The following is a 21,096-nucleotide window of genomic DNA, read 5'->3' as shown; positions in this document are numbered from 1 at the left end:
ATAGACAACCAGTATCAATGATTTGTCACAATTAAGGTGACTGTAAAAATAAGTCCTCTTACACGGTAATAATAGTAAATATTACTAGTAATATTACTAGTAATAATAGTAAAAATTAAACTATTTAATTTTTTATTAGTATTCAAGTGACACCCTTTTGTGTTTTACCAATTTTTTTAGCTGCTCCAGGGATTACAATGTGTGTCTTTAGCATAGCACAATCTACTCAGAGCTAATACTGTACTAGTTTAATAGAAGTCCAATTAAAAAAAAAATCTATTTATAAATTTATTTTAATTATTACAAATTATAAATTTTTAAAATTTTACTCAGTTTATGTAATTCATTAATTTTAAACTTTAATTCTTTTAAAATTATGAAAAATTATGTTATTAATAATAATTTTTATTTATTATACATTTATATATAAATTAGATGAAAAACATGTGCTCATCCACAGACCAGCCCAAATGATTTTGCTGTGGTACCTCCCTCGCTTAGTCACTGACATGCTTGAGCACCAGTTTTTTGTTTTTTGTTTTTTTTTTAAAGAGGATTTTTAAAGAAGATTTTGTTTATTTATTTGAGAGAGAGTGGGAGACAGCATGAGAGGGAGAAGCAGACTCCCCACGGAGCTGGGAGCCCGATGCGGGACTCGATCCTGGGACTCCATGATCACGACCAGAGCCAAAGGCGGTTGCTTAACCAACTAAGCCATCCAGGCGCCCCAAGCACGTTTCTTTATCAATAAAATGGGAGGCCTAAAATGGACTGGGGGGCTTCAGGTTTTTTTTAAGCCACACAAACCTTTTTTCCAGCTAACTTTTTATTTTTACTTTTATTTTTTGCAAACCTCAGTTTATAAAACATAAAATAGAGCTTCCTGGTTGAAATGGAGATTTGGGGGCGGGGGTTGATGTTCTCGCCTCCAATCTCTCCCACCGTATGTGGCACCTCCAAGATTTCTAGACCTCTAAGGAACCCAGTTTGAAAACAGGGGATCTCAGACTGTTGTCCAGGAACACGGCTGGCTGCGTGAGAATCCCCTGGGGGTTCACTAAGGCTCCCGGGAGGCAAGCAGAGTGGTGTGTGCTCCATTGCCCAGGAACACCCAGGTGGGGCAAGGACTGAGGCCCCCCTCACCCAGGCCAGCGGTGACCCAGAGGCCTTGGCCACGGCCCGCCCACCCCGCCTGGGGCTCTGAGCTCACTCACCTCTCAAACCAGAGGCCCAGGCGGTCACGTCCCAGAGGCTCCACACACCTCCGCAGTGGGGGCCCCAGCAGTCTCTTCAGCAGGCCGTGGGCGAGGACAGTGAGCCCCACACAGGTGAGGACGAACAGTGCCAGGGCCCTCTGGAAATCCAGGAGGCTGGCAATCAGCAGGAAGGCAGCAAACGCTGGGAGCAGCGGGGGAATGAAAGAGAGAGGGGTCAATGACAATGACACGGGTCGGCCGCCCTACCCCCCAGGTCCACTTTGTCCCACCCCGAGCACAGAGGACCTCTGAGCCTCAGCTGCCTCATCTGGAGTTGGGGACAGTCATCTCTGCTGTGCTGGAGGAAGGGTGTGGAGGGGCTTTGAACCTGCTGACTGGCTGCGAGGGACGCGGGTATGTAAGGAGGGGGCTTTGAGGGCACGCTCTGTCCCAGACCACACGAGCGAGGTTCCACGGAGAGCGGAGACAGACGGGTCAGTCACTCCGGGGAGGAGTTCACTCATGTGTGCCAGGATCCTACTCTGAAAATATGGACCATTTTCCTCCTAGAATTTCCTTCACCCTGCTCGCTCCTCTCCTCTTCGAGTCACTAAGTCAATCTGTGCTCTGCTCGAGAAAGGAATAGGACAGTGGAGAGCAGAGGGAAAAACGTCTCCCCTGCCTTACGGATTTCAGAAGTCAGCGCCCCTGAAGAATGGAAAGGACTTACGGTTCTTCCGCGGGGTAAGAATTGGAGTATGTGTAAGTAGAAGTATCCTACCCTCCTCCCTCTGCTGCCAGACTAGTCAGAGGATACTGACTGGAGGGCAGACTAGCCAGAGGGCAGACTAGTTGGAGGACAGACTAGCTGAGCAGGTCAGGACCTGGGGGACCCCTGAGAAAAGGGGTGAAGGGATAGTCCACATTGACAGAAATTAAGTTTCTATCACGCAGCTGGGATGATGAAACCGAAATGGAACAGAAGTCGAGTTCTAAGAAAGCCAGCTCCCTTCCCCTCACACCGAGGTCTGTGGCCTGGGCCTCCGACCTACACAGGTGTCACAGGGGGGCACGCTGGTGTGGCTCTGCAGGGCAGGGCTGGGACGCAGGCCCAGGGAGGCTGTGGGAGGTTGCGGGGGGGCAGCTGGGGCGGGAGGGAGCTGCGCTCAGCACCTCACAGCCTCCAACCACCCGCAGCCAGGTCTATGCTGATCCCCAGTTAGAGACGCGGCACCTGAGGCCAGCAAAGCAGGGTGACTTACACCTGCAGGGAACTGAGCTTAAATTCCTACCTAGGTCCGTCTGCCTCTGAGAGGGTGGGGAGGACTGGCGCACCGTGCGAGATGGGGCAATGTGGACAGTCCCCGGACGGGGCATGGAGAGATGTGTCCTCGGAATTATTTGTGTTCTTCTAGGGTCTGTAAACCCCTCTGGGGCCAGGACGCGTCTGCTCTCACTCTGAGCCCCCGTGGTCCAGTGATGTCCAGCCCACGTTAGCAGTGGGAGCCCAGGGAGGGGCACGCGATGCAATGAAAGACCGCTGGTGACCTGGCCAGAAACAGGGACTTCTGCTGAGACTGGGGACCCCGAGGCCCTCTGTCGGTGAGCGGCCAGGGCTATCTCCACACCCACGGAGAGAGCCCACACGAGGGGAGGACCCCGACAGCTCAGACACACGGTGACAGGACATAAGCTTCCTTGCTCCGCCACACCTACGCCCAGAAAGTACGCAAAACGCCTCAACAGAAAAGACCTGATTCGGTAAAGTTAGCAAACAGCGGGAGGAAAGCAAGACCACAAATGTGGAGAAAATCGAGAACGGGCGTTGTGAGGATCATTTAGAGACTGACAGCCACGACAAAGGCGAGAGAGGGTGAGGCAGGTCATTTTCATGATCTTCCTCAATCATTTCTTTCCTTTTTAAAAGAATTTATTTATTTATTCAAGGAGGGGGAGGGCAGAGGGAGAGAGGCTCAAGCAGACGCCCTGCTGAGCAGGGAGGGTCTCGCGCTCTGGACCCCGAGATCGGGATCTGAGCCTCAATCAAGGGCTGGAGGCTTAACCGGCTGAGCCACCAGCAGCTCCTACTTCAAGCATTTCTTCAGCAGAAGCCAGTGTGAGTCTGAGTGCGGGTGGAAGCAAGGGGCAGAGAAGGCCGGGCTCAGATCCTGCCGAAAGAAGACTTCACTGTCTCAGGCATCTCTAAAGATTTTATTTATTTATTTGAGAGAGAGAGACAGTGAGAGAGAGCATGAGCGAGGAGAAGGTCAGAGAGCGAAGCAGACTCCCCATGGAGCTGGGAGCCCAATGTGGGACTCGATCCCGGGACTCCAGGATCACGCCCTGAGCCGAAGGCAGTCATCCAACCAACTGCGCCACCCAGGCGTCCCGTCTCAGGCATCTCTAGAAGGAAGCTCCGAGGGGCCGCGAACCAGCCCCTCTCAGCAGACAGCCCTGCTTTCACTTTTAACATGGAGACCCCGGCCCTTGCCATCATGGCGCTCTGCGTCCTCTCCTTGCCCGGCCCCCTGTCGGGGGTCTCTGCCTCTACACCCACACCCTCTCCACTCTCTACCTGCAGGACGAGGTGACCTGCCCCTCCACGCGGGCCCCTTGCCCTCCTCCCCTAGGTCTAGGGGGCTGCCCTCCACCTGCCATCTGTCTCCTCGTCCTTCTCCTTCTCTCTATGCCCCCTCCCCCCACCTCAGCTCACAAACACGGTCCAAGGGTCTCCTGTTTCCAACACACACCTTCCCCGACACTGTCACACCCTGCTTGTTAACATTCCCACCTGTCCTCGTAAAGAATCCCTCCGGAAAGACGTCTGTCCTTGCCGTCCACCCTGCGTCACCTCCCATTCACTGCAATCCAGCCCCCCTCCCTCCGCAGCCCCCGAGTGACCTGCTTGGCACTAAATCCCCCAGGCACCGCCCCGTCCCTGTTCCACAGCCCCACTTTCCGCAGAGGAGCCCTCCATCTCTCCTGACCACCCCTACCCCCCGGGGCTCCTGGGTCTCCCGTCCCCCACCCCCATCCCCACATCCCCTCAGGCTCACTCTGCCCCCTCCTCTGCCAACACCCTCAGCTGGTCCCCAGACTGCCCGCTTCTCCATTCATTCTCCAGGCGTCCCTGGGGACCCCCTCCCTTCCTCCAAGGCCTGGCTGTGGTGCCTTCAGCACCCTGTTCCAAACAACTGGCCATCTCTCCACCTGACAAAGCTGCCTACTCCGTGCTCCCCGGCTGTGGAGGTCCCATCACGCACCCGACCGCCTGAGTAGAACCCCAAGGCACCCCGGATTCCAGGGCGTCCTTCACCCTGCACATTCGCTGGTCTCCCGGGTTTGTTGGAGAAGTAGATTCCCGAGGGCCTCCCCGTCCCCTACACTCTGTCTTCCCACCCATGGACGGCCGCCCTCACCACCTCCTCGTCCTCCCTGCCTCCCTCTCCCAGGCTTCCACAGCGTGGATCCTGCCCAACGCCTGCCTGTTCAATCTCTCAGTGGCGCTCTCTGGCTCTGGGGTAACATTCAGGTCCCGGAGCAGCTTGCCCGCACGGCGCCGGGCTTCACCTCTGCTCCTGGGGCTCCTGCATGGAGTGCTTCCTCACCCCTTATCGTCTGGCTGCTTCACCTGGCTGGCTCCTGTTCGACTGCTGAGGCCTGAAGGTCACCTCCTCCTGGAAGTCCTCCCCGATCACTCCCATCCCTCCTTGGTGTTCCCAGCTGGCTGGCTGCGTCATGGGGAAACATTAGCTCCCCTCTCCCTGACTGAGCAGAGAGGGCCTTGGGGACAAGACCTGATCTGTCTTCCTTCTGCTATCCCAGCTTCTGGCCCGGAGCCGGCCCTGAGTGGGGTGGTGAATTATTGGAGAAGCGGGTGCCCTGGGACATGGGTGACTGGGTGGTGGGCGCTGGTAGGGGACCTGGGGGGAGGGGCATGGCTGTCTCCCAGGTGGGGCGGGGCCCCAGGCTCACCAGCACAGAGCAGGCTGGTGCAGATCCGTCGACAGCGCGGCGCGTGCTCCCTGCAGAAGCGTCGGGCCCTCAGGGCTGGCGACAGGCTCCTCCTGTGGGGGGACCGGCAGGGTCCGCCAGGGGCCCCAGACCCCTCCTGCCAACACCTCGGGCAGAAGCCACCAGGCACACCCCCAGCGAGGTGCGGGCGTGGGCCAAGCGGGGCGCCGGCCTCGACGTCACAGGACCCCAGAGCCAACTGAGGAACGGCCCGGAGCGGCCGCGCCGCCTGCCCCAGCACGCGGCCCTCGGGTTCGGGAGGGATGAGACCCGGATGCTGAGGCGGAACCGGCCGCTGCAGACATGCGCAAACCAGGGCGGCGCGCGCGCGGCCCGCCCCTCCCATGCCCACCTGTCCGCGGAGCCCGGGGTTGGTGGGGGAGGCTGCCAGCTCCGCATTCTTCCTGGGGACGGGAGACTCACCCCCTGGGTCGCAGCCCCTCGCAGCTTGTGAAAGCCCACTCCATGCCCGCAGTGCCCCCCAGCACCCGCCTTCCTGGCCCAGTGCAAATGCCAGCTCTTGCCTGGTCACCGGGCCGCCTGTCTATCCCGGGAGGAAAGGCGGGCACTGGGATGGCCTCTGGGGCCCCACAGGCTGGGCATGGAGGAGGTGCTCACTTCAGCCACCAGCTGCTGTTTTAGGGACGCCCCTCTTGTCCCTGTCCCCAACTCCAGCCTCCTAAGGGGAGCAGCCTTTCCCCACCTCCCCTCCACCACCCTCCTCCTCCCGCTCTCCTCAGCTCAGGATCTGGCCAGTGGGGACCCCTGCGAGCCTGGGCATCCAGAGACCGAGTTCTAGGCTCCCACTTGCTGCCTGTGTGACCAGGGCTGGTCTCTCTTCCTCTCAGGGCTTCAGCCACCCCATGGGAAATGAGGGGACCAGACGGGTTCAGGGGGTTTCAAACCAAGCCTGGAGGTCCAGCGATGCCCCAGAGACTAAATGGAGTAGCAGGTAGATGGAGAGGTTGGGGGTGGGTCAGGCTGCTTCGGGGGCCCCCAGCCAGCTTCAGTCAGAAGAGCCCCACAGGATATACTGAGGTCCCTGCAGGGATTTTGTTCCAGCCTCTTCAAGGCAGGTTGGGAGTTCCTGGCCTGGGTCACCGCTGCCCACAGTGCTCATTGGTTGACTAAAGCACGTTTGCTCCTTTCTGTGACAAAGGTTCTGGGAGTCCCTCCCTATTGTCAGCAGACCAGGTTCCTGTCCCTGCTCCCCACAGTGACCTCCGCCCCAGGCCAGGGTCCCTCCTGGAGACCACCTACCAGCCTGAGAAGGGCTCCGGGTGGGCCTCCGTCCAGCTGTCCCCACCCTCTGCAGGATTTGAGACGTTGCCAGGGGTCCGGCCTTCCTCCTAGAGTCACCAGAGAGGGACCAGTGAGAGCGGAGAGAGACCTTGGCTGGTACCTGCATGACCATGGGCACCTCAGGAGGGGACTGGGGTGGCGGCTGGGCTTTCACACAGGAAGTCATTAGAGGACAACTTCATTAAATTCTGCAAAGCACACATTGAGTTCCTACTGTGTGCGGACTCATTACCAGACACATCCTGTCCTCAGGGAGCCCATAGTCTGCACGCAGGAGGGACCCTGGAAGCTCAGTGACAGCTGGTTGGGGAAGCCACAGATGGGCCAACTCATGGCATGGCCCCAGGACACTATCTGCCCTCCGTTTGTCTGCAGAGTTGCGTTTTGGGGGGTAGAAGGGCTCCTCTTGCAGAGGACAGTGTGAAAGGAACACCCCGGGGCTGCACATTGTGCTGAAGGGGCAGGGGCATGAGTTGGGAATGGTGGGGAGGGGAAAGGGTGCCATATTTAGCTCCAGAGTTCTGGGGGGTGGGCCTCTACTTGGCCATTCCAGAGCGAGGACAAGATGGCCAGCTTCTTAAAGGTGGTAGCCCCAAAGAGCCCCACCCCCACCCCACCTCTGGTCACGTGGGCTCTCCTTGTTTCTTAGCTCACTGCTCAAACCTCCCTTCCAACCAGGGCAGGTAGTCCCAGCACACCACAAGGGCACAATGAGCGAAATAAAGGGGCTGCTCTGTGTGGAGGAGGCCAACATGTTGGGGGGGGGTTTCCCAAGTTTTCAAACAAAGACGTAGGGGGGTGAAGGAAGATGGTGAACAAAGGGCCCTCTCACAAGCCAAAATAGGGAAGGGGAAGGAGACAGACCAGGCTTTCCAAGAACTCAGCCCCCATGTTCTCCAGACCATTAGCCACAGATGTGAGCGAGATGGACTCTCTTGGTTTTGGTGTCTTGTCTTCCATGTGTCAGACCTTCCAGCTGAAAGACAAAGTCAGGACCCAAAGCTGAAAGCAGAAGGTGAGGCAGGACCCAGGGAGGGGGCCTGGAGAAGGGAGGAGGATGGGAGAGGGATGGAAATGGGGAGGAGACACGTGGTGCTGCTTCCATCACCCCAGAGCTCAACCCTCCTTGTGCCTGGGGGGCCGCAGAGGAAGGCGCCCCTTCCTGCACTCACTTCTGAACCCGTGGGGCCCAAGCCCTTGCAAATTCTGTCCATCTCATGGGGAGGTCAAGGAAAGGATTCTATAAAAGAGGCTCTAGCTTTCCGCACTCCCACAGCAGGTTAAAGACTAACGTTGTCACTAAGGGATCACTTCACCATATTATACTCTCCCTTCTCTGAAAGCTGGAAAAATAATATCCCAAAGACTCTTCCAGGCCCTGGGTCCAACCAGACCTGAAACTAGCCCTTCCACTGGACTTTTCAATTCTGAGAGTCAACATAGTCTTTTTTTCCCTGAAGTTCATAGGCTTTACTCATCTGAATAAGAGCCTGAGTTAAGGCCCCATCTCTCTCCACTCCTGTCTGCTCTCTGTTTCTTCCCCTTGGGGAGCACCCTACTCGATCCAAACCCCAGCCTGGTTAAGCTCACACGGTGAGAAGCACATACATGGGTGCCCACGCGAGCAAGGAGACGTGTGCAAGCACACAGACAGGCAGAGCCCAGGAGTACCTAGCTACCAGCGCACATGCGCAGACGCACAGCCACCAGAGACAGGCAGGACCCCCGTCCTACTCACGTATTTGTGGTGAACGAGTTACTTTCGTGCCTGGACAGGAGCGTGTATTTCCACGGGGACAAGATGACTTTGACCTGCTTGCACTTCGGCCCGTCTTCTCTTTTCAGTGCCGGTTCCTGGGCAGAGTCCAGAACCCTGGATGTTGGGCCTCCCACCTAGTTCCGTCCGGTGCCCTCTCCAGAGCCCGGGGCGGTGGCCAGGGCAGGGACCCCAACCGCCCTCAGGGAGAAGGGACGCAGAGCCCGTGGGTCCCACTCTGGGCCTGGCCTGCTGGGCTCCTGCTTTTAAACTTCATCTGCCTTCCTCCTCTGAGATGCCTTCTCTCCACTCTCCCCGGGTCCCACATGGGCCCACCTCTTCCAGGAAGCCTGTCTCCACTATTCTCATTCTTTGATGTTCGCCCCCACCCAGCCCGTGGCCCGCTTCTCCACCGGCCCTCGAGGTCACCCAGGCTGGAGGATCATGTGTGTTTGCTTTTCATCTCGCATCTCCCCAGGCCCCCCTCCTCACAGAATTAGTGATTCTGACAGCAAGCTCTTTGCCCGCACTCAAAGGTAAGGAAACCAGGCTGCTGTCACAAACAGCGACGGCGGCTCATGTCCAAGCCTTCAAAACGTCAGGACGACGGAATGAAATCACACAGTTTGGCCACCTTTCTTTCTCCCTCCCTCCCTCCTTCCTTCCTTCCTTTCTTTCTTTCTTTCTCTTTCTTTTCTTTCCCTTCTTTCTCATATAAGTAATTTGTTTCTTTTTCTTTCTTTTTTTTTTTCAAATTTTTACTTAAATTCCAGTTAGTTAACATGCCATGTAATCATTTCTTTCTTTCTTCTTCTTCTTCTTCTTTTTTTTTTTTAGCCAACACCTAAGCAAAAGTATGTGAAGTCAAGGGACAAACACATTAATGTTTCAGTCCTCCAACTAAACATTAAACTGTTCTGACAGGGTAGACGACATGTCTTTAATAATTAATAACGTGCACTCAGGACAAAACCCCATGTGATGCATAAACATTTCCTGGTAACACAGGCTGGAGGGTTACCTGCGTACACCGGTTGTTCTAGATGTTTGGACAGGGTGATGGATGGGGGGGGGCGCCCCTTGTCTTTAAAAACATTTTTTGTCCGTCGCTGTGATTATCAAAGCATTACATGTGCTTCATGGAACACTGTAGAGATAAACAGACAACAGCCAGTTAAAGACCCCTCGAAGCTGAGCCCCCTGAAGGCGACCTAGAGTCTGTGGGATTGTTCTCCAGACTTTTCCTTTATGTTATTGCTTTTTCAAAGGAGGCTGAGACTACACCAGCTTTCTTGCCATCTGGGGCAGAGATCCACCCCCTGCCCCACTCTGTTGGGGACTCCTGTGTTGCCTTGATTGTAAACTCAGTGTCTACGGCACCACCTGGCTTATCCTAAAGGACGCCCGTCTCCGTGGGCGGCCCCCCAGGGAAGGGCTTGGAGCCGTCCCAGCAGAGGGCCTGGTCAAGCCCCAGTGAGGCTGCACCTGCTTCTCTGTTTCTGCCTGCTTCTAGCCTCTTCCCCCTCGCCTCCCCTCCAACTCCCCCTTCCTCCTCCCTCTTTGCCTCCCCCCTCCTCTCTTGGTTTCTCTTGGCACCCAGAGGAAAGCCACAGAGTACAGCTCAGCCAGCAGCAGCCAAGCTTGCTACCAAACATTCCGTATGCTGCACCTAAAACCCTTGACATTTTTGTGTGCCCTGATCTAAAACACGGATTTCGTAGGCAGTGTGTCATGGTTTGAATCCTGAGCTAGACCCTAAAGACTCTGAAAGTTAACTTGTTTCTTTCAAGTTAACAAGGGGGGTTACAGTACCTACCTCGGAAATAAATATTGATGGGGCTTCAAGGAGCTAACGCAGGGGAGGTGTTCGGCAGAAAGCCTGGTGCCGTCAGGCTGGTGGGTGTCACCACTGTCACAGGGTCCATCTCGGGGATGCCTTGACACTGCTCTCCTTCTCCAAGCTGAGAGAGTCTGGAGGAGTGACCCCAGATCTCCTCAAGTGATCCTGGATCCCAGAAGTCAAATACTTTTTTAGGTGGAATTTGGCCGAGAGCCCCAGGCTGGGGGTTGGGAAGCTGGATAGGTTGGGAAGCTGGATAGTTTGGGGTGAGCAGCTCCCACATCCCCGGGGAAAAACCCAGAGCTGGAGGACCTTGGGCATCCTGGCTGTCCCCACCCTCTGGCTGAGTGACCTCAGCTGGCCCTCTGCATGCCTGCTTCCTGAGGAGGTGGTCTCTGAGGTCTGTCCCATCATGGGGTCGGCAATGGGGGAGGGAAGCCTGGGACTGAGCTGGGGACGCTGGGTCCAGGGCAGAGGCAAGGACCACATCTCTATGTCTCTATCTTCCCATATCAGTGGTGTGTGTGTGTGTGTGTGTGTGTGTTTTCCCTTCCAATCAAAACAAAACAGCACTTGAAAGGATTTGCACGGAAGAGCCTGCTCTGCCTCTCCCACCCCCGTCCCACTCTGTCAGAGGCAGCCACACACCTGCTTCTGGTGTGTTTTCCCTGGGGCCACTTCCTGTGTCGGGGGAATTCTTGGCCAGAGCGGGAGAGCACCCTTCTCCTTGCCAGGCTCTGACAGAAGAAAGAGAACGTTCGTAGGGCCGGTGAGTGAGCTGTTTCGAACTGTCAGAGGCAGACGTTACCAGAAGGTGTGTTCCCCGGTCTCGTCACTCTCATCCCATGACTGTGCTCACACTCCGGCTCTTCCCAGATGAGGCCCTTCTGTGGCACCGTTTCCCGTGTCCAGGCCGTACACAAGAGAGGCTCTCGCTGTCAGAGTCCATAAACAGGAGCTTGTCATCCTTCTCTCCTAAACCTGCTTCTGTCTCTTACTCCTCAGCTGGTTGACGGAAAGGACAGCCGGTGATCCCATCCGATGTTTCCTGTCCTTGGGGCGCTGAGAGATGGGCTTCCTGTAGTCGTGGCAGAAATATTCCAAACTCAAAGGGACATACAAATTCTAGATACACAGGGCAAACTACAAAAGCAGAAGAAACAGTTTAGGTTTTTGTAACCTCTAGTATAAAAACTGTAACTCATATAAATTTTATAAATTTGGGGAATGGACTCTCCCAAGACTTAGAGGATGGCATTCTTCCTAGAACTCTACCACATGTCTAGGTGTTCACAAGGGAAGGAAGCAGGCCAAAGCCTTCCCCCACCCCCTGCCCCAGCCCACCACCACCCCTAGCTGGCTTGTCATGACTCTCCAAGGGTCCCCTGATATATAGTCCACCCCTCACTCCTGCTCATTCATTGGGAACAGATGGGCACAAATGGCCATTACCCAAAAGAGAACGAGAGGATGACTTTGGGGCTCATCTATGTCAGCTGGGCAAATAAGGACACCTGGTCCCACACCCACGCAGGGGAAGTTTCCCTGAACAGTTAAGAGATCACTATCTCTAAATATTGAACTGGTTGCTATTTTGTGAAGTCTATATTCCTCGTGGTTCATTTCATTGAACATTTCCCTTGTTGTTCTATCCCTCTACCCTTCCACCTCCTGTCATCTTCTTACGTAAGGAGAGACTGAGATGTTTTCTTTTCAGTTGGGTCAAGTTAAGATGTTCTACAAACCAAGATAGGTCATAATTCACATCAGCCTGTTGGCTTCAAGGATGACGTCTCTAGCTTTGAAAGATTTTATACCAAAGGCTGTAATCCCCCTCTGAGGTGCACCATTTTCCACGAGTCATCCACAGGGGACATGGGCGCTACTAATTAGGATCTCCATGGCCTTGCTGGCCCAGAGCTCCCACTGAGTCACAGTTGAGAAGCTGGTTCATTACATAGGCAAAAACAAGTCCTTCATTGTTCCCTCCTCTCCTCTGTCAGAGAAGTGGTCTCATGGGACCCCCACTGAGCTTTAGCGCAAAGCCCGTTTTTTTTTTTTTTTCAAGATTTTGCATTTATTTATTTTTGAGAGACTGAGGGGAGGGGCAGAGGCAGAGGGAGAGGAAAGGAGTAGCAGACACCCCTCTGAGCATAGAGACTGACCATCCCAGTACTCTAAGACCATGACCTGAGCCAAAATCAAAAGTCGGAATCAGATTTGAGCTACCCAGGAGCCCCAAGGCTGATATTTTTATAGAAGTTTCCACAAGGAGGACCTTATGCCTCCTGGGAGCAGCCAATAAAATGAATCTACCACAGATCAGTAGTGTCTATAGGAAAGGTACTGACCAGGAGGGTTTCACAAATTACATACAATTGTTAGAACAAAAATGAACACCTCTGAGTGTCACATCTAGACATTGGAACTTTCCAGGTGTAGCTTGCTTCCCTCCACCCAGGTGGAGTTCCACCGATAACATCGAGCCATGGAATGAAAGACATAGCCTCGCCTCTGCCTCTCCTCTGACTAGTACCAACTGTTCCTCCTGTGAGCACCTGCCAGTCACACACCATGACTCATTCTGAAACATTTCCTTTCCATTTCACTCTTCCTGTAGAAGCAAGTTTCTTATTCCAAAGGCTGGATCCAATTCCCTTCACTCCATGGCCATGGGGTTTGTGGAGAGCCTGAGCCCATCCCAGGAGCTAAACACTGGCCACCCTGTGGGTCAGGAGGCTGTGCTGAGTGTCTCCCACAGGATGAGTGTTGACAAGATGGTTTTCAGGGGCAAGGGTAGAGATCTGTGTCAACCACCCCATCTTGAGAGAAGGGAGAGACACTAGGGTCTCACACCTTGGAGAAGAGCAGCATGTGAGTGGCCCCGGGATGGATTCTATAGTTCCAAAAGATGGGAGAAGCTTGGCATATGCCAGGCTGGGCTATGGTCTCTACCTGTGTGGTCTTGATGAACCATTATAACCCATGAAGGTCAGTACTCGCCACTGTTTCTCCCCACCTGTCCTCCATGCAGGTGTGTGATGAGGGGACCACCGCCATAAATGGAGCCATCATGGAGAAGTTGAACAGTCCCAAGTAGAACCATGGGGCATCGTGACACATGTTTGTATCAGGGAGTTCTGGGTCGGGCACACAAACTGTCCACCCCATGTTTCCACCTCGCCAGCTGCTTGGCACCTGGATTCTGGGCTCACTCTTAAAGCTGATGGCTCTATATTGTGTTCTCTGGTCAGACCCCGTGAAATCTGGGACACTGTGTCTCTGAGCAACTTCCCAAGACCCAGCAAGAATTCTGCAGGGGCTGATATGCTGGACAATCACCCACTGAGCCTGAGTAATTTGACTCCAACTGCTACAAACACATACATTTTGTCCTGAAAGAAAAGAAGAGCTCCAGTGGAATTTCTCTTCCAATGGTGGAGTCCACACAACAGGACACCTGATGGTCTCAGGTACATTCTTTAGCCTGAGGTGGGGATTCCTGTCCAAGTGATTTGCGAGGGACGGGGTGCTCTTGGCAGAAGGAGAGGAAGGGATACCGAATGAGGCAACGGTAAAAATAAAAATGTGGTCTTGACTAGAATCTGGCGTTAGCTGGGTTCCACAGGAAAGCTCTGGAACACGAACTTCCCATAGATTAGTCACACCTTGAGGCCAGGCCAGACCAGTCGGTCATGGGCCAAGGACTGGGGAGGGATTAGGAGGCCTCCATTTGACTCAGGGCAATTCTTCGGACAAGGGGTGGCTGTGAGCTAACTAACTCACAGCACCTGGGGGATGGGTCCCCAGTAAAGGGGCCTGGGCAGGGCACCCACATTCCCAGGCTGCTGGAAGCAGGGTGCAGGCTGCAGGGTTACCCCAGGCCTGGGCCCATGCCCAGAGTCTTTCCCATCAGTCCTCTGCCTGCCTCAGGGGGTCTCGTACATGACCCTGGCTTTGTCTGCAGCCTTGTTCCAATCTCATGGGAGGGTTTAGTGGAACCAAAGTGGTTTAGTGTGAAACCAGGGTGTCTAGTTTGGTTGGAAATGACAACAGCCGGTTGAACCATGAGGGCCATATCCTATACTGGACTTGGAAGTACTAGACAAGTCATTAAAAAAAACAGTGGCCAGAGCAGTTGGCTAGACCATTCCGTCAGGCCGGGAATCCCCAGACTCATCTCCTGTTGTAACGCTGCCACCCGGGGATGTATGGAAAGTGTCAGGAGCCTCCCTCCGTCTGCACATGCGCCATGTCCCCTGAGGCTGAGGGCACAGCAGCTGCTATTCCTCATTACCCTTTGGAAACAATAGATAAGAGCCATTGGTGAACCATATGAGTTCTGAGGCCAGAGGACAGTGCCTCATGGGTTCCAGGACCCCCTGCTCTGAGCTGGCTCCAGCCATACAACCGCAGCCTCCTGAATCCAGAAACTCCTAGAGCCTGAGTCCCATCAACCTCGTCCTTGCCACTGCAATTCAACAACGGGGCTCCAATTTGCGTGGTTGAGTGGGATACGACCCAGATAGGTGGTCCCTAAAGCAGAAGGAGTTGGGGGTCCCAAGGTGGATACTTTTGTTTCAAGTAAGAGTCACATAAATGACCAAAAAAGGATACTTAAAGGGAGGGCACCCCTGGACAGTCTCAGGGAGACAAGAACCAGGAAAACCAGAGACCAACCCACCCTCAACCCGACCTACAGAAAGACTGTCTATTCACTTCTGACAGCCAACTCCAGAAATAAAATAGGCGAATGACAGATAAATGGATGGATAGATGATTGATAGATAAAAATATGTAGACATTATTTTTTATTGTCAACTTCAGGCATTCTCTGTTGACTATATACTACGAGAATTCAGCTTTCTTGTTTGACAGTTGTATTACCATTTTTGTTCTTCTATTCATGACATTGCACTTGGGGTCAGTTGCTACTGCTTGGGTTGGCAGGAAAGAGAAGAGACCCAGAGGAGCCTTGGCTTGGACAACATCCTAGAGCTACCATGCCAGCCCTACGTGGGCCGTGCCCAGATCTCCTAATACCTACGGACCTCTTCCTGAGGAGGAAATAACTCTGTCTTGCTTAACCCTACTGCCATGGGAGGGCTTCTCTACTATTTCCAGTAACCACTGATCCTACCGAGGCACCACTGCTCGTCGGGTTCAGTGCAAATGTCCTTCCATGTCCAGCCCCGCTGGTCTCTCAGCCTCGTATTTCGATACCACAGTGTTCTTACTGACCGCGCACTATCCACACGAGTTTTCGTTTCATCCCTCTGCTACAACTGGACACAGAACCTTGACTGGATTGTTTCCCCTGCCTGGGACGCTCTTCCCGTTCCTCTGACCAACAGCCTTCTGATCTCAGCTCATGTATCAAAGCCTTCAGGTTGGCTCCTGAAAGCCCCAGTCTAATTCGGGTCCCACACTCTGCTGGTGCTCTCTTCCATTCTTCTGCTGTGTAGTACTTAACACACAATTCACCATGACACGTTTATTGGTGTGTTTGTTCAATGTTTGTCTCTTCCACTAGACTGTAAGCTCCCTGGGGGAGGAGTCTATGTCTGTTTTGTTCACTGTTATGTACCCAGAATGTATAATTGTCATATATGATAGGCAGTCTGTGAAAGTCCTAGTAAAGGGATTTAAACAACGATGAGGCAGCAGAATTCAGGGAATTTAAGCAACAGGTTCCAACTCCTCTGGCCAAGAAAGCTGGGTCTGAACTTGAGTTTGTCTCCCTCATTCTAAGCTTGCCTAACAACTTTTCCATTTGGAAAAAGAAGGGAAGAATTTGCTTCTCAGGTCGACGCAAGTGTCTGGTTTCCTGGTTGGTTAAACTTCTCATTAAAAATCAATGAGATGGTTTTTGGTGCACAAATCCCGTTTTCTCATAAGCTTAATGAATGAGACAGCCTCCCTGAGTTTTATCAGCACCGGGGTACTGGCACGATTGAGTCATAAAATTGAGACCCAACCCTGTCCCCTACTACACTGTTGATCGGCCAATAACCAGAATCCACACTCAACATAGCTCAGGGGATGAGAGGCAGAATCAGAGCAGGAAAAAGAAGAGTTACACCTGGAAGAAACTGTATTAAATAGCTAATACACATGATCAAAAACTATAGGGAAAATTTATGGAAACTTTTTAAAGGCTGTTGGACCGAGACAGGTGGAATATAATTTTGTTTCAGGTTGTATTTATTGATATGTCTGCTCAGCGAAATCTACATTTAATGCAGAATCTCAAACAGCAGGATAGTTTGTAACCATTGCAGCTTGGGGGGGTGGATAACACAAATCTGGACCAAAACGTTGACCCAATGCTACATTATATGAAAGAGACCAACTATCCAAGAAAACAGGAGCTCACAGATTTCAGGAGAAAAGAACGCTTTATTGGGTCCCTTGCCTGCATCCAGCCTATGCAACCTCTCCCTGTCCTCAGACAGGCCCCAGAAGATGGACTTGCTCCTTGCCATGAGAAAGACGTGGGTGAGGCCCTGTTGGCTTTCCTCTCCAGGTCTGGAATGCTGGTTGGAAGAGCTGCTATGAAAATGGGCACCCTGTTCTCAGACGGATACGAGGAACAAAGTAGAGTCGTCGTCACAATGGTCATGGACATGGAAACCAGACCTCCAGCTGCGGCTAATCAACCCTGGGGTCCCAGGAGAGAAGACCAGACAGTCCCTTAGATATCATCTAGTTATACCAATACCGTAAGACTTGCGGTTGGGCAAACAGTTCTGTCTCAAGCTGCCAAGATGGAGTCAAAATCTTCCACTAATTTCCAGATCTTCGATGGAGAGAAAGCCAAATATCGTTGAAGGGAAACCTTACTTTAACACTTCATGCATATTGCCCACCTTCCTTGGCCTTCCCCAAAGTGATCTGCATCCACTTATCTGGGAACTATAGAAGGAAGAGAAAAATACCCAAACCTGGGGAGAGGAGTTCCGTAGGATACTGGCTCCAAGCTGTCCAGTTTCTGGGCAGCACAGAAAAGCATGCGGTCTGCCAACCCATGGGGATGGTTGCACTGAATTTGCACCGTGGTAGACACAGAAGAACCTCAAAGCCGGCCACTGGTTGTTTTGACTGACTGGTTGAAACGGATCGACTTTGAAAGAGGCATCCCTCCCACAATGGCGCTCTGATGAGTGGGGTAAGAGCGACCAGAGTAGGATACGACAAGCACAGGCCATTGGAATCCCCCTCCCTACCAAAATGGTAAATCAAAGGTAGAACTCTATTTCCAGGGGGAGTGTAGAAATCGGTGTAACTACCAACGGCTCGAGAGTGAAGTCCTAGCGATTCCCACCACGGCTGCGCTTGGTCAGCACAAAACACGGGGAAGTCTCTGGATTGCTGTAAGCTTTAAAAAGTGACGTCTCCCATGGCAGGTGCCCTTCCAGACATGGCCTTCTCGCCAAGCAAATTCATACCAGCTCCTCACGTGCAGTACGAATCCTTTGATCTAGTGAATTCATTTTTTTCTTCTATTTTGATGAACAAAGAACTTCAGAAGGCGTTTATCTTCAGCTGGGCTGCAGGAGGGCAGTATATCTTAGCTGACCCGCTCGGGCCACCACCTGGCCCCCAGGGACTCTGCCCCTACTGGCACAGTGTTGTCTCACACTGACCGCATCGTGCTGATAGAGCCTGGAGTCAGCAGTTTCCCTAGATGCCTTGATAAGGTGTATGTGAGTCAGAGGTGGGAGATAAATCATGTGAAAATGGAAAAAAAAAATAGGTCTAAAGGTCTTGTAAAGCTTCTAGAGGTTGAGGGGTCTGATGAGGTCAGGATATTTCCTCCACAACATAGAACAGATGAACGCATTTTGTATCCCTTAACACGAAGACCCAGTTCCATAAAAAATGCCAGTTTAGGGCCTCTTGTTCTGACCTATGTACTGAGTGACATAGAGGGCCACCAGCTTTGGGCTGGGCCGAGAGCAAGTGAAGGTTCTCCAGCTGGGAGGACGGTTCTCCTGCCAGTCCCATGACCCAACAGATCCCAGGGGGCTTGGTATGTCCCTCTGTGGCATATTGGGGGGCCGTGTGGGGCCTGTGGCATAACAGAGGGCTAATAAAGCTTGTGGCAAGTCCTAGCAAGAAGAGAATGGCAGGGAAACCCAGCGTTCAGAACCAAGTGATTCTCTGGCCAACGAGGAACCATTCCCTTTAGAGACGTGGTGCTCTGGCTTGCCACTGGGCTCTGGGGGAGCCTAAATGTTTGGTTACAGCATAGCGGGGGGCTGTGCTGCCCCCCATGAGCTGGGGTTCTCTGACCACCCAGCCACAGAGCCATGGCCAGAAGCATTCAGAGCATCAAGGAGATGCTCCAGGACAGGGCTCTGACGCCACAGGTAGGCCACGTGCATGAATTCCGCCCACGTCCTTCCATGCTCCCTCCTCCTGCCCTACGCTGAACCTCCCAAGTCTACACCTGTCATTTCAAGAGAACAGGAATCGGTTTCGACCACTATGGGCCCTTTATCTGCATGTGGATTTGCTTTCCCCCCCATCATGCCTCTCCCACCGTCAATATCCATGGAATTACCAGATGCCGGAAACATCACTGTGACACCCCACACAGGGCATCCAACCAAAGGACACACTCTATGGCAGAAGTAAAGCAAGTGGTGGGGGCCGATGGCATTCACTCTTGGGATCAGGATCCCTGCGGTCCAGGAGCAGTCAGCTTGCTCGGACGGTGAGATGGTTTGCGGGAAACTCAGCCAGGGCGCTAGATCAGTGGCTGGGACCGACCCGCTGGAGGCAGCACAAGCTCTCGGAACTGGTGAGCATCTCCGGGTGCTCACTGGCCCTCACACGCTGGGAAGCAGTGCAGAGGGGAGAGACTTCGCTCTCCAAGGAGACACATCCTCAAAATGTCATAGCAATACATGCACTGGAAACTGAGGCACACCCGGCTGGTACAGGCTCCTTAGAGCTTGACACACAGCAGGAGGTCATGGGAGTAGTAGGGTGATTAACCCTTTCAAGGGAAAATTTGATTGCTGCTGCTTAGAAGGGGGCCGGAGTACAGATGGAGGCATTGGGGGTGGGGGGGGGGTCTAAGAGTGCTTCCTGGGCCTCCGTATGCCGTGCTAAAAAAAACTCCTGCCGCAAGGGCAGGACCACCAAGGAGCCGGACTTCAGGACGGAAGCTTGGGTCACTCCAACAGGTGGAAAATTCCCTAGTCAGGAGCATTCGTTCTCATGAGCTGTTCTGGAAATGGTCTCGGGCCTTACCCGTGCTGCCTCTTTCGCTGGGTTCAAAAATTTGCGTTGACTATGGTTCATTTTTATCCCAGGTTGCAGAATTTCAAAATGGGATTGTGACAGCAGAGGGAAGAGTGTCACTGCTGATGCTGGATCTGGAGAATGGGTCACTGCTGACACTGGATTTGGAGAATGGCAGCCCCTGGACTCGGTCACCGGATGTGACCTTGAACGGCCTCACCCAGGCAGGGCGGAATTTGCTCTTGGTTTTATGTGGGAGAGTCGTAATAGGTCGGGGGGAAGAACAGTGTGCGTGTTGGGAGGGGGTTACCTTTGCTGTTGCCACCAAGTCCTTTCTACCCTCCTCCTCTCCACCATTCTCCTGGTAAGAATCCTGGTCCTGTGGAAGACGGCCTCTGTCCCTCTCCACAGTGCCCTGAGCTCTAGGACGGGAATTCGAATCTCGAGTGAAGGGAGTCGGGCTGGTTGGTGCCGACCCGCCCACGGCAGCAGCTCCCACTGTCTCAAGCCCAAGCATTCACTACTCCTTTGGCTCTGGGAGCTGCCCCAACACCCTTCCCGTGAACCCCTTTCTCTTTTGAGACTGCCTCACGTATCTGTGCCTCCCGCGGCTGTCAGTGCAGGGCCCGGCACGGAGGAGGTGCTGCGTGTACGTCTGCCGAGCGGACGGACGCGTGAATGGATCACACGCCAGCTCAGGTCACCGAGGCAATCGGGGTCTGCAGACCGGGAGTCGGGAGCACACGGGGGCAAGAGGAACACGTGGGGAGAGTCCCCTGAGCACAGAGAGGAGGTAGAGAAGTCAGAAGTGCCAAAACCGAGAAGCCTACCTGTCAGGCAAGGAAGGCCCGGCTGGCAGCTTGGGGCTGTTGGGGACGAAGAAGCCTCAGCAGCTTGGGGAGCAGGCAAGGGCCGGTGAGCAGCTGAGAGGCAGATGCTGCTGGTCCCCGGGGTGGCCTTGTAGCGGGGGAGGCGGGCCCCCACGCCTCCAGCCCTGCTCTTCCCTCCTGGGGAAGGAGGGAAGTGTTCCTCTTCCAAATGGGGGAACAATTCCAAAGACCTAAGTCCCCAGATCCCCATGCATGGGGATCGTGCGCCTGTGGCCACAGGCTGAGACTGCACGTCCATCCAGGAGCCGAACCTGGGTTCATTGCTGCGGGGGGCCCAGGGGCTGCAGGGCACCCTCAGAGCATCCGCCTGGTGAGGGGGGACCCTGACCTCATACACCTACAACGACACCAGATGCGGGCGAGCAGGGTGCACAATGGCTGCCTTTATTGCATTCCAAGGGGAGCAGGCTAGCACCAGGCCCATCCCGTCCCAGGCTTCTAGGAGGGGCTCTCAGGAAGAACCCGGGGGGTTGGGCCGAGCACAGAAATTCCTTGGGGGCCCATAGGGGAAGCCCCAGAGCCGGAGCCCCGTGATCAGGAGCTAATGGCTGGGGCAGGCGTCCTCATTCCCAGGCACAGAGATGCCCTCAGCCCAGCACGTGGGTGGCCTGCGTCCTTCGTCGAACTCCCCTGTGCTCTCCCCTACGGAGAACAGCCCTGGCCCTCCATCCCCGCTCTAGAGGGGATGTGAACTGCGCTGTGCTGCACCTCCTTCCAGGATGGAGCACAAGATCCCTCCGAGTCAACATGGCCCTCTGGCCACAGGTGCTGTCCCAATCCACCCCCCCCACCCCCGCCACCCCTACCTCACGGGCAGAGGGCCTGGGAGAGGTAGGGGAGGGGCGG

General features: G+C 54.0%; 1 protein-coding gene across 2 annotated transcripts in view; it reads right to left on the bottom strand.

Annotated features, from left to right (window-relative positions):
* Nucleotides 1-8,964, bottom strand: part of SLC28A1 (solute carrier family 28 member 1) — a 45,033-nt gene extending 36,069 nt beyond the window's left edge. Inside the window, exons 1-5 of one of the 2 annotated variants that reach the window (XM_044230864.1) lie at nucleotides 8,251-8,964; nucleotides 7,377-7,488; nucleotides 6,471-6,559; nucleotides 5,172-5,263; nucleotides 1,215-1,398 (exon numbers count right to left, since the gene is read on the bottom strand). In XM_044230864.1, coding sequence (XP_044086799.1) covers nucleotides 1,215-1,398; nucleotides 5,172-5,263; nucleotides 6,471-6,559; nucleotides 7,377-7,472 — 461 coding nt within the window. In that variant the 5' untranslated portion in view covers nucleotides 7,473-7,488; nucleotides 8,251-8,964. The remainder of the gene's footprint in view (nucleotides 1-1,214; nucleotides 1,399-5,171; nucleotides 5,264-6,470; nucleotides 6,560-7,376; nucleotides 7,489-8,250) is intronic. The other variant, XM_044230865.1, reaches the window with a different exon arrangement.
* Between the last annotated feature and the right edge of the window lie 12,132 nt (nucleotides 8,965-21,096).

This window comes from Neovison vison, chromosome 13 (genome assembly GCF_020171115.1).
Source record: "Neovison vison isolate M4711 chromosome 13, ASM_NN_V1, whole genome shotgun sequence".
Lineage (NCBI taxonomy): Eukaryota > Metazoa > Chordata > Mammalia > Carnivora > Mustelidae > Neogale > Neogale vison.
Note: the sequence above shows the minus strand (reverse complement) of the source record. Positions and strands in the feature narration are given on the sequence as shown.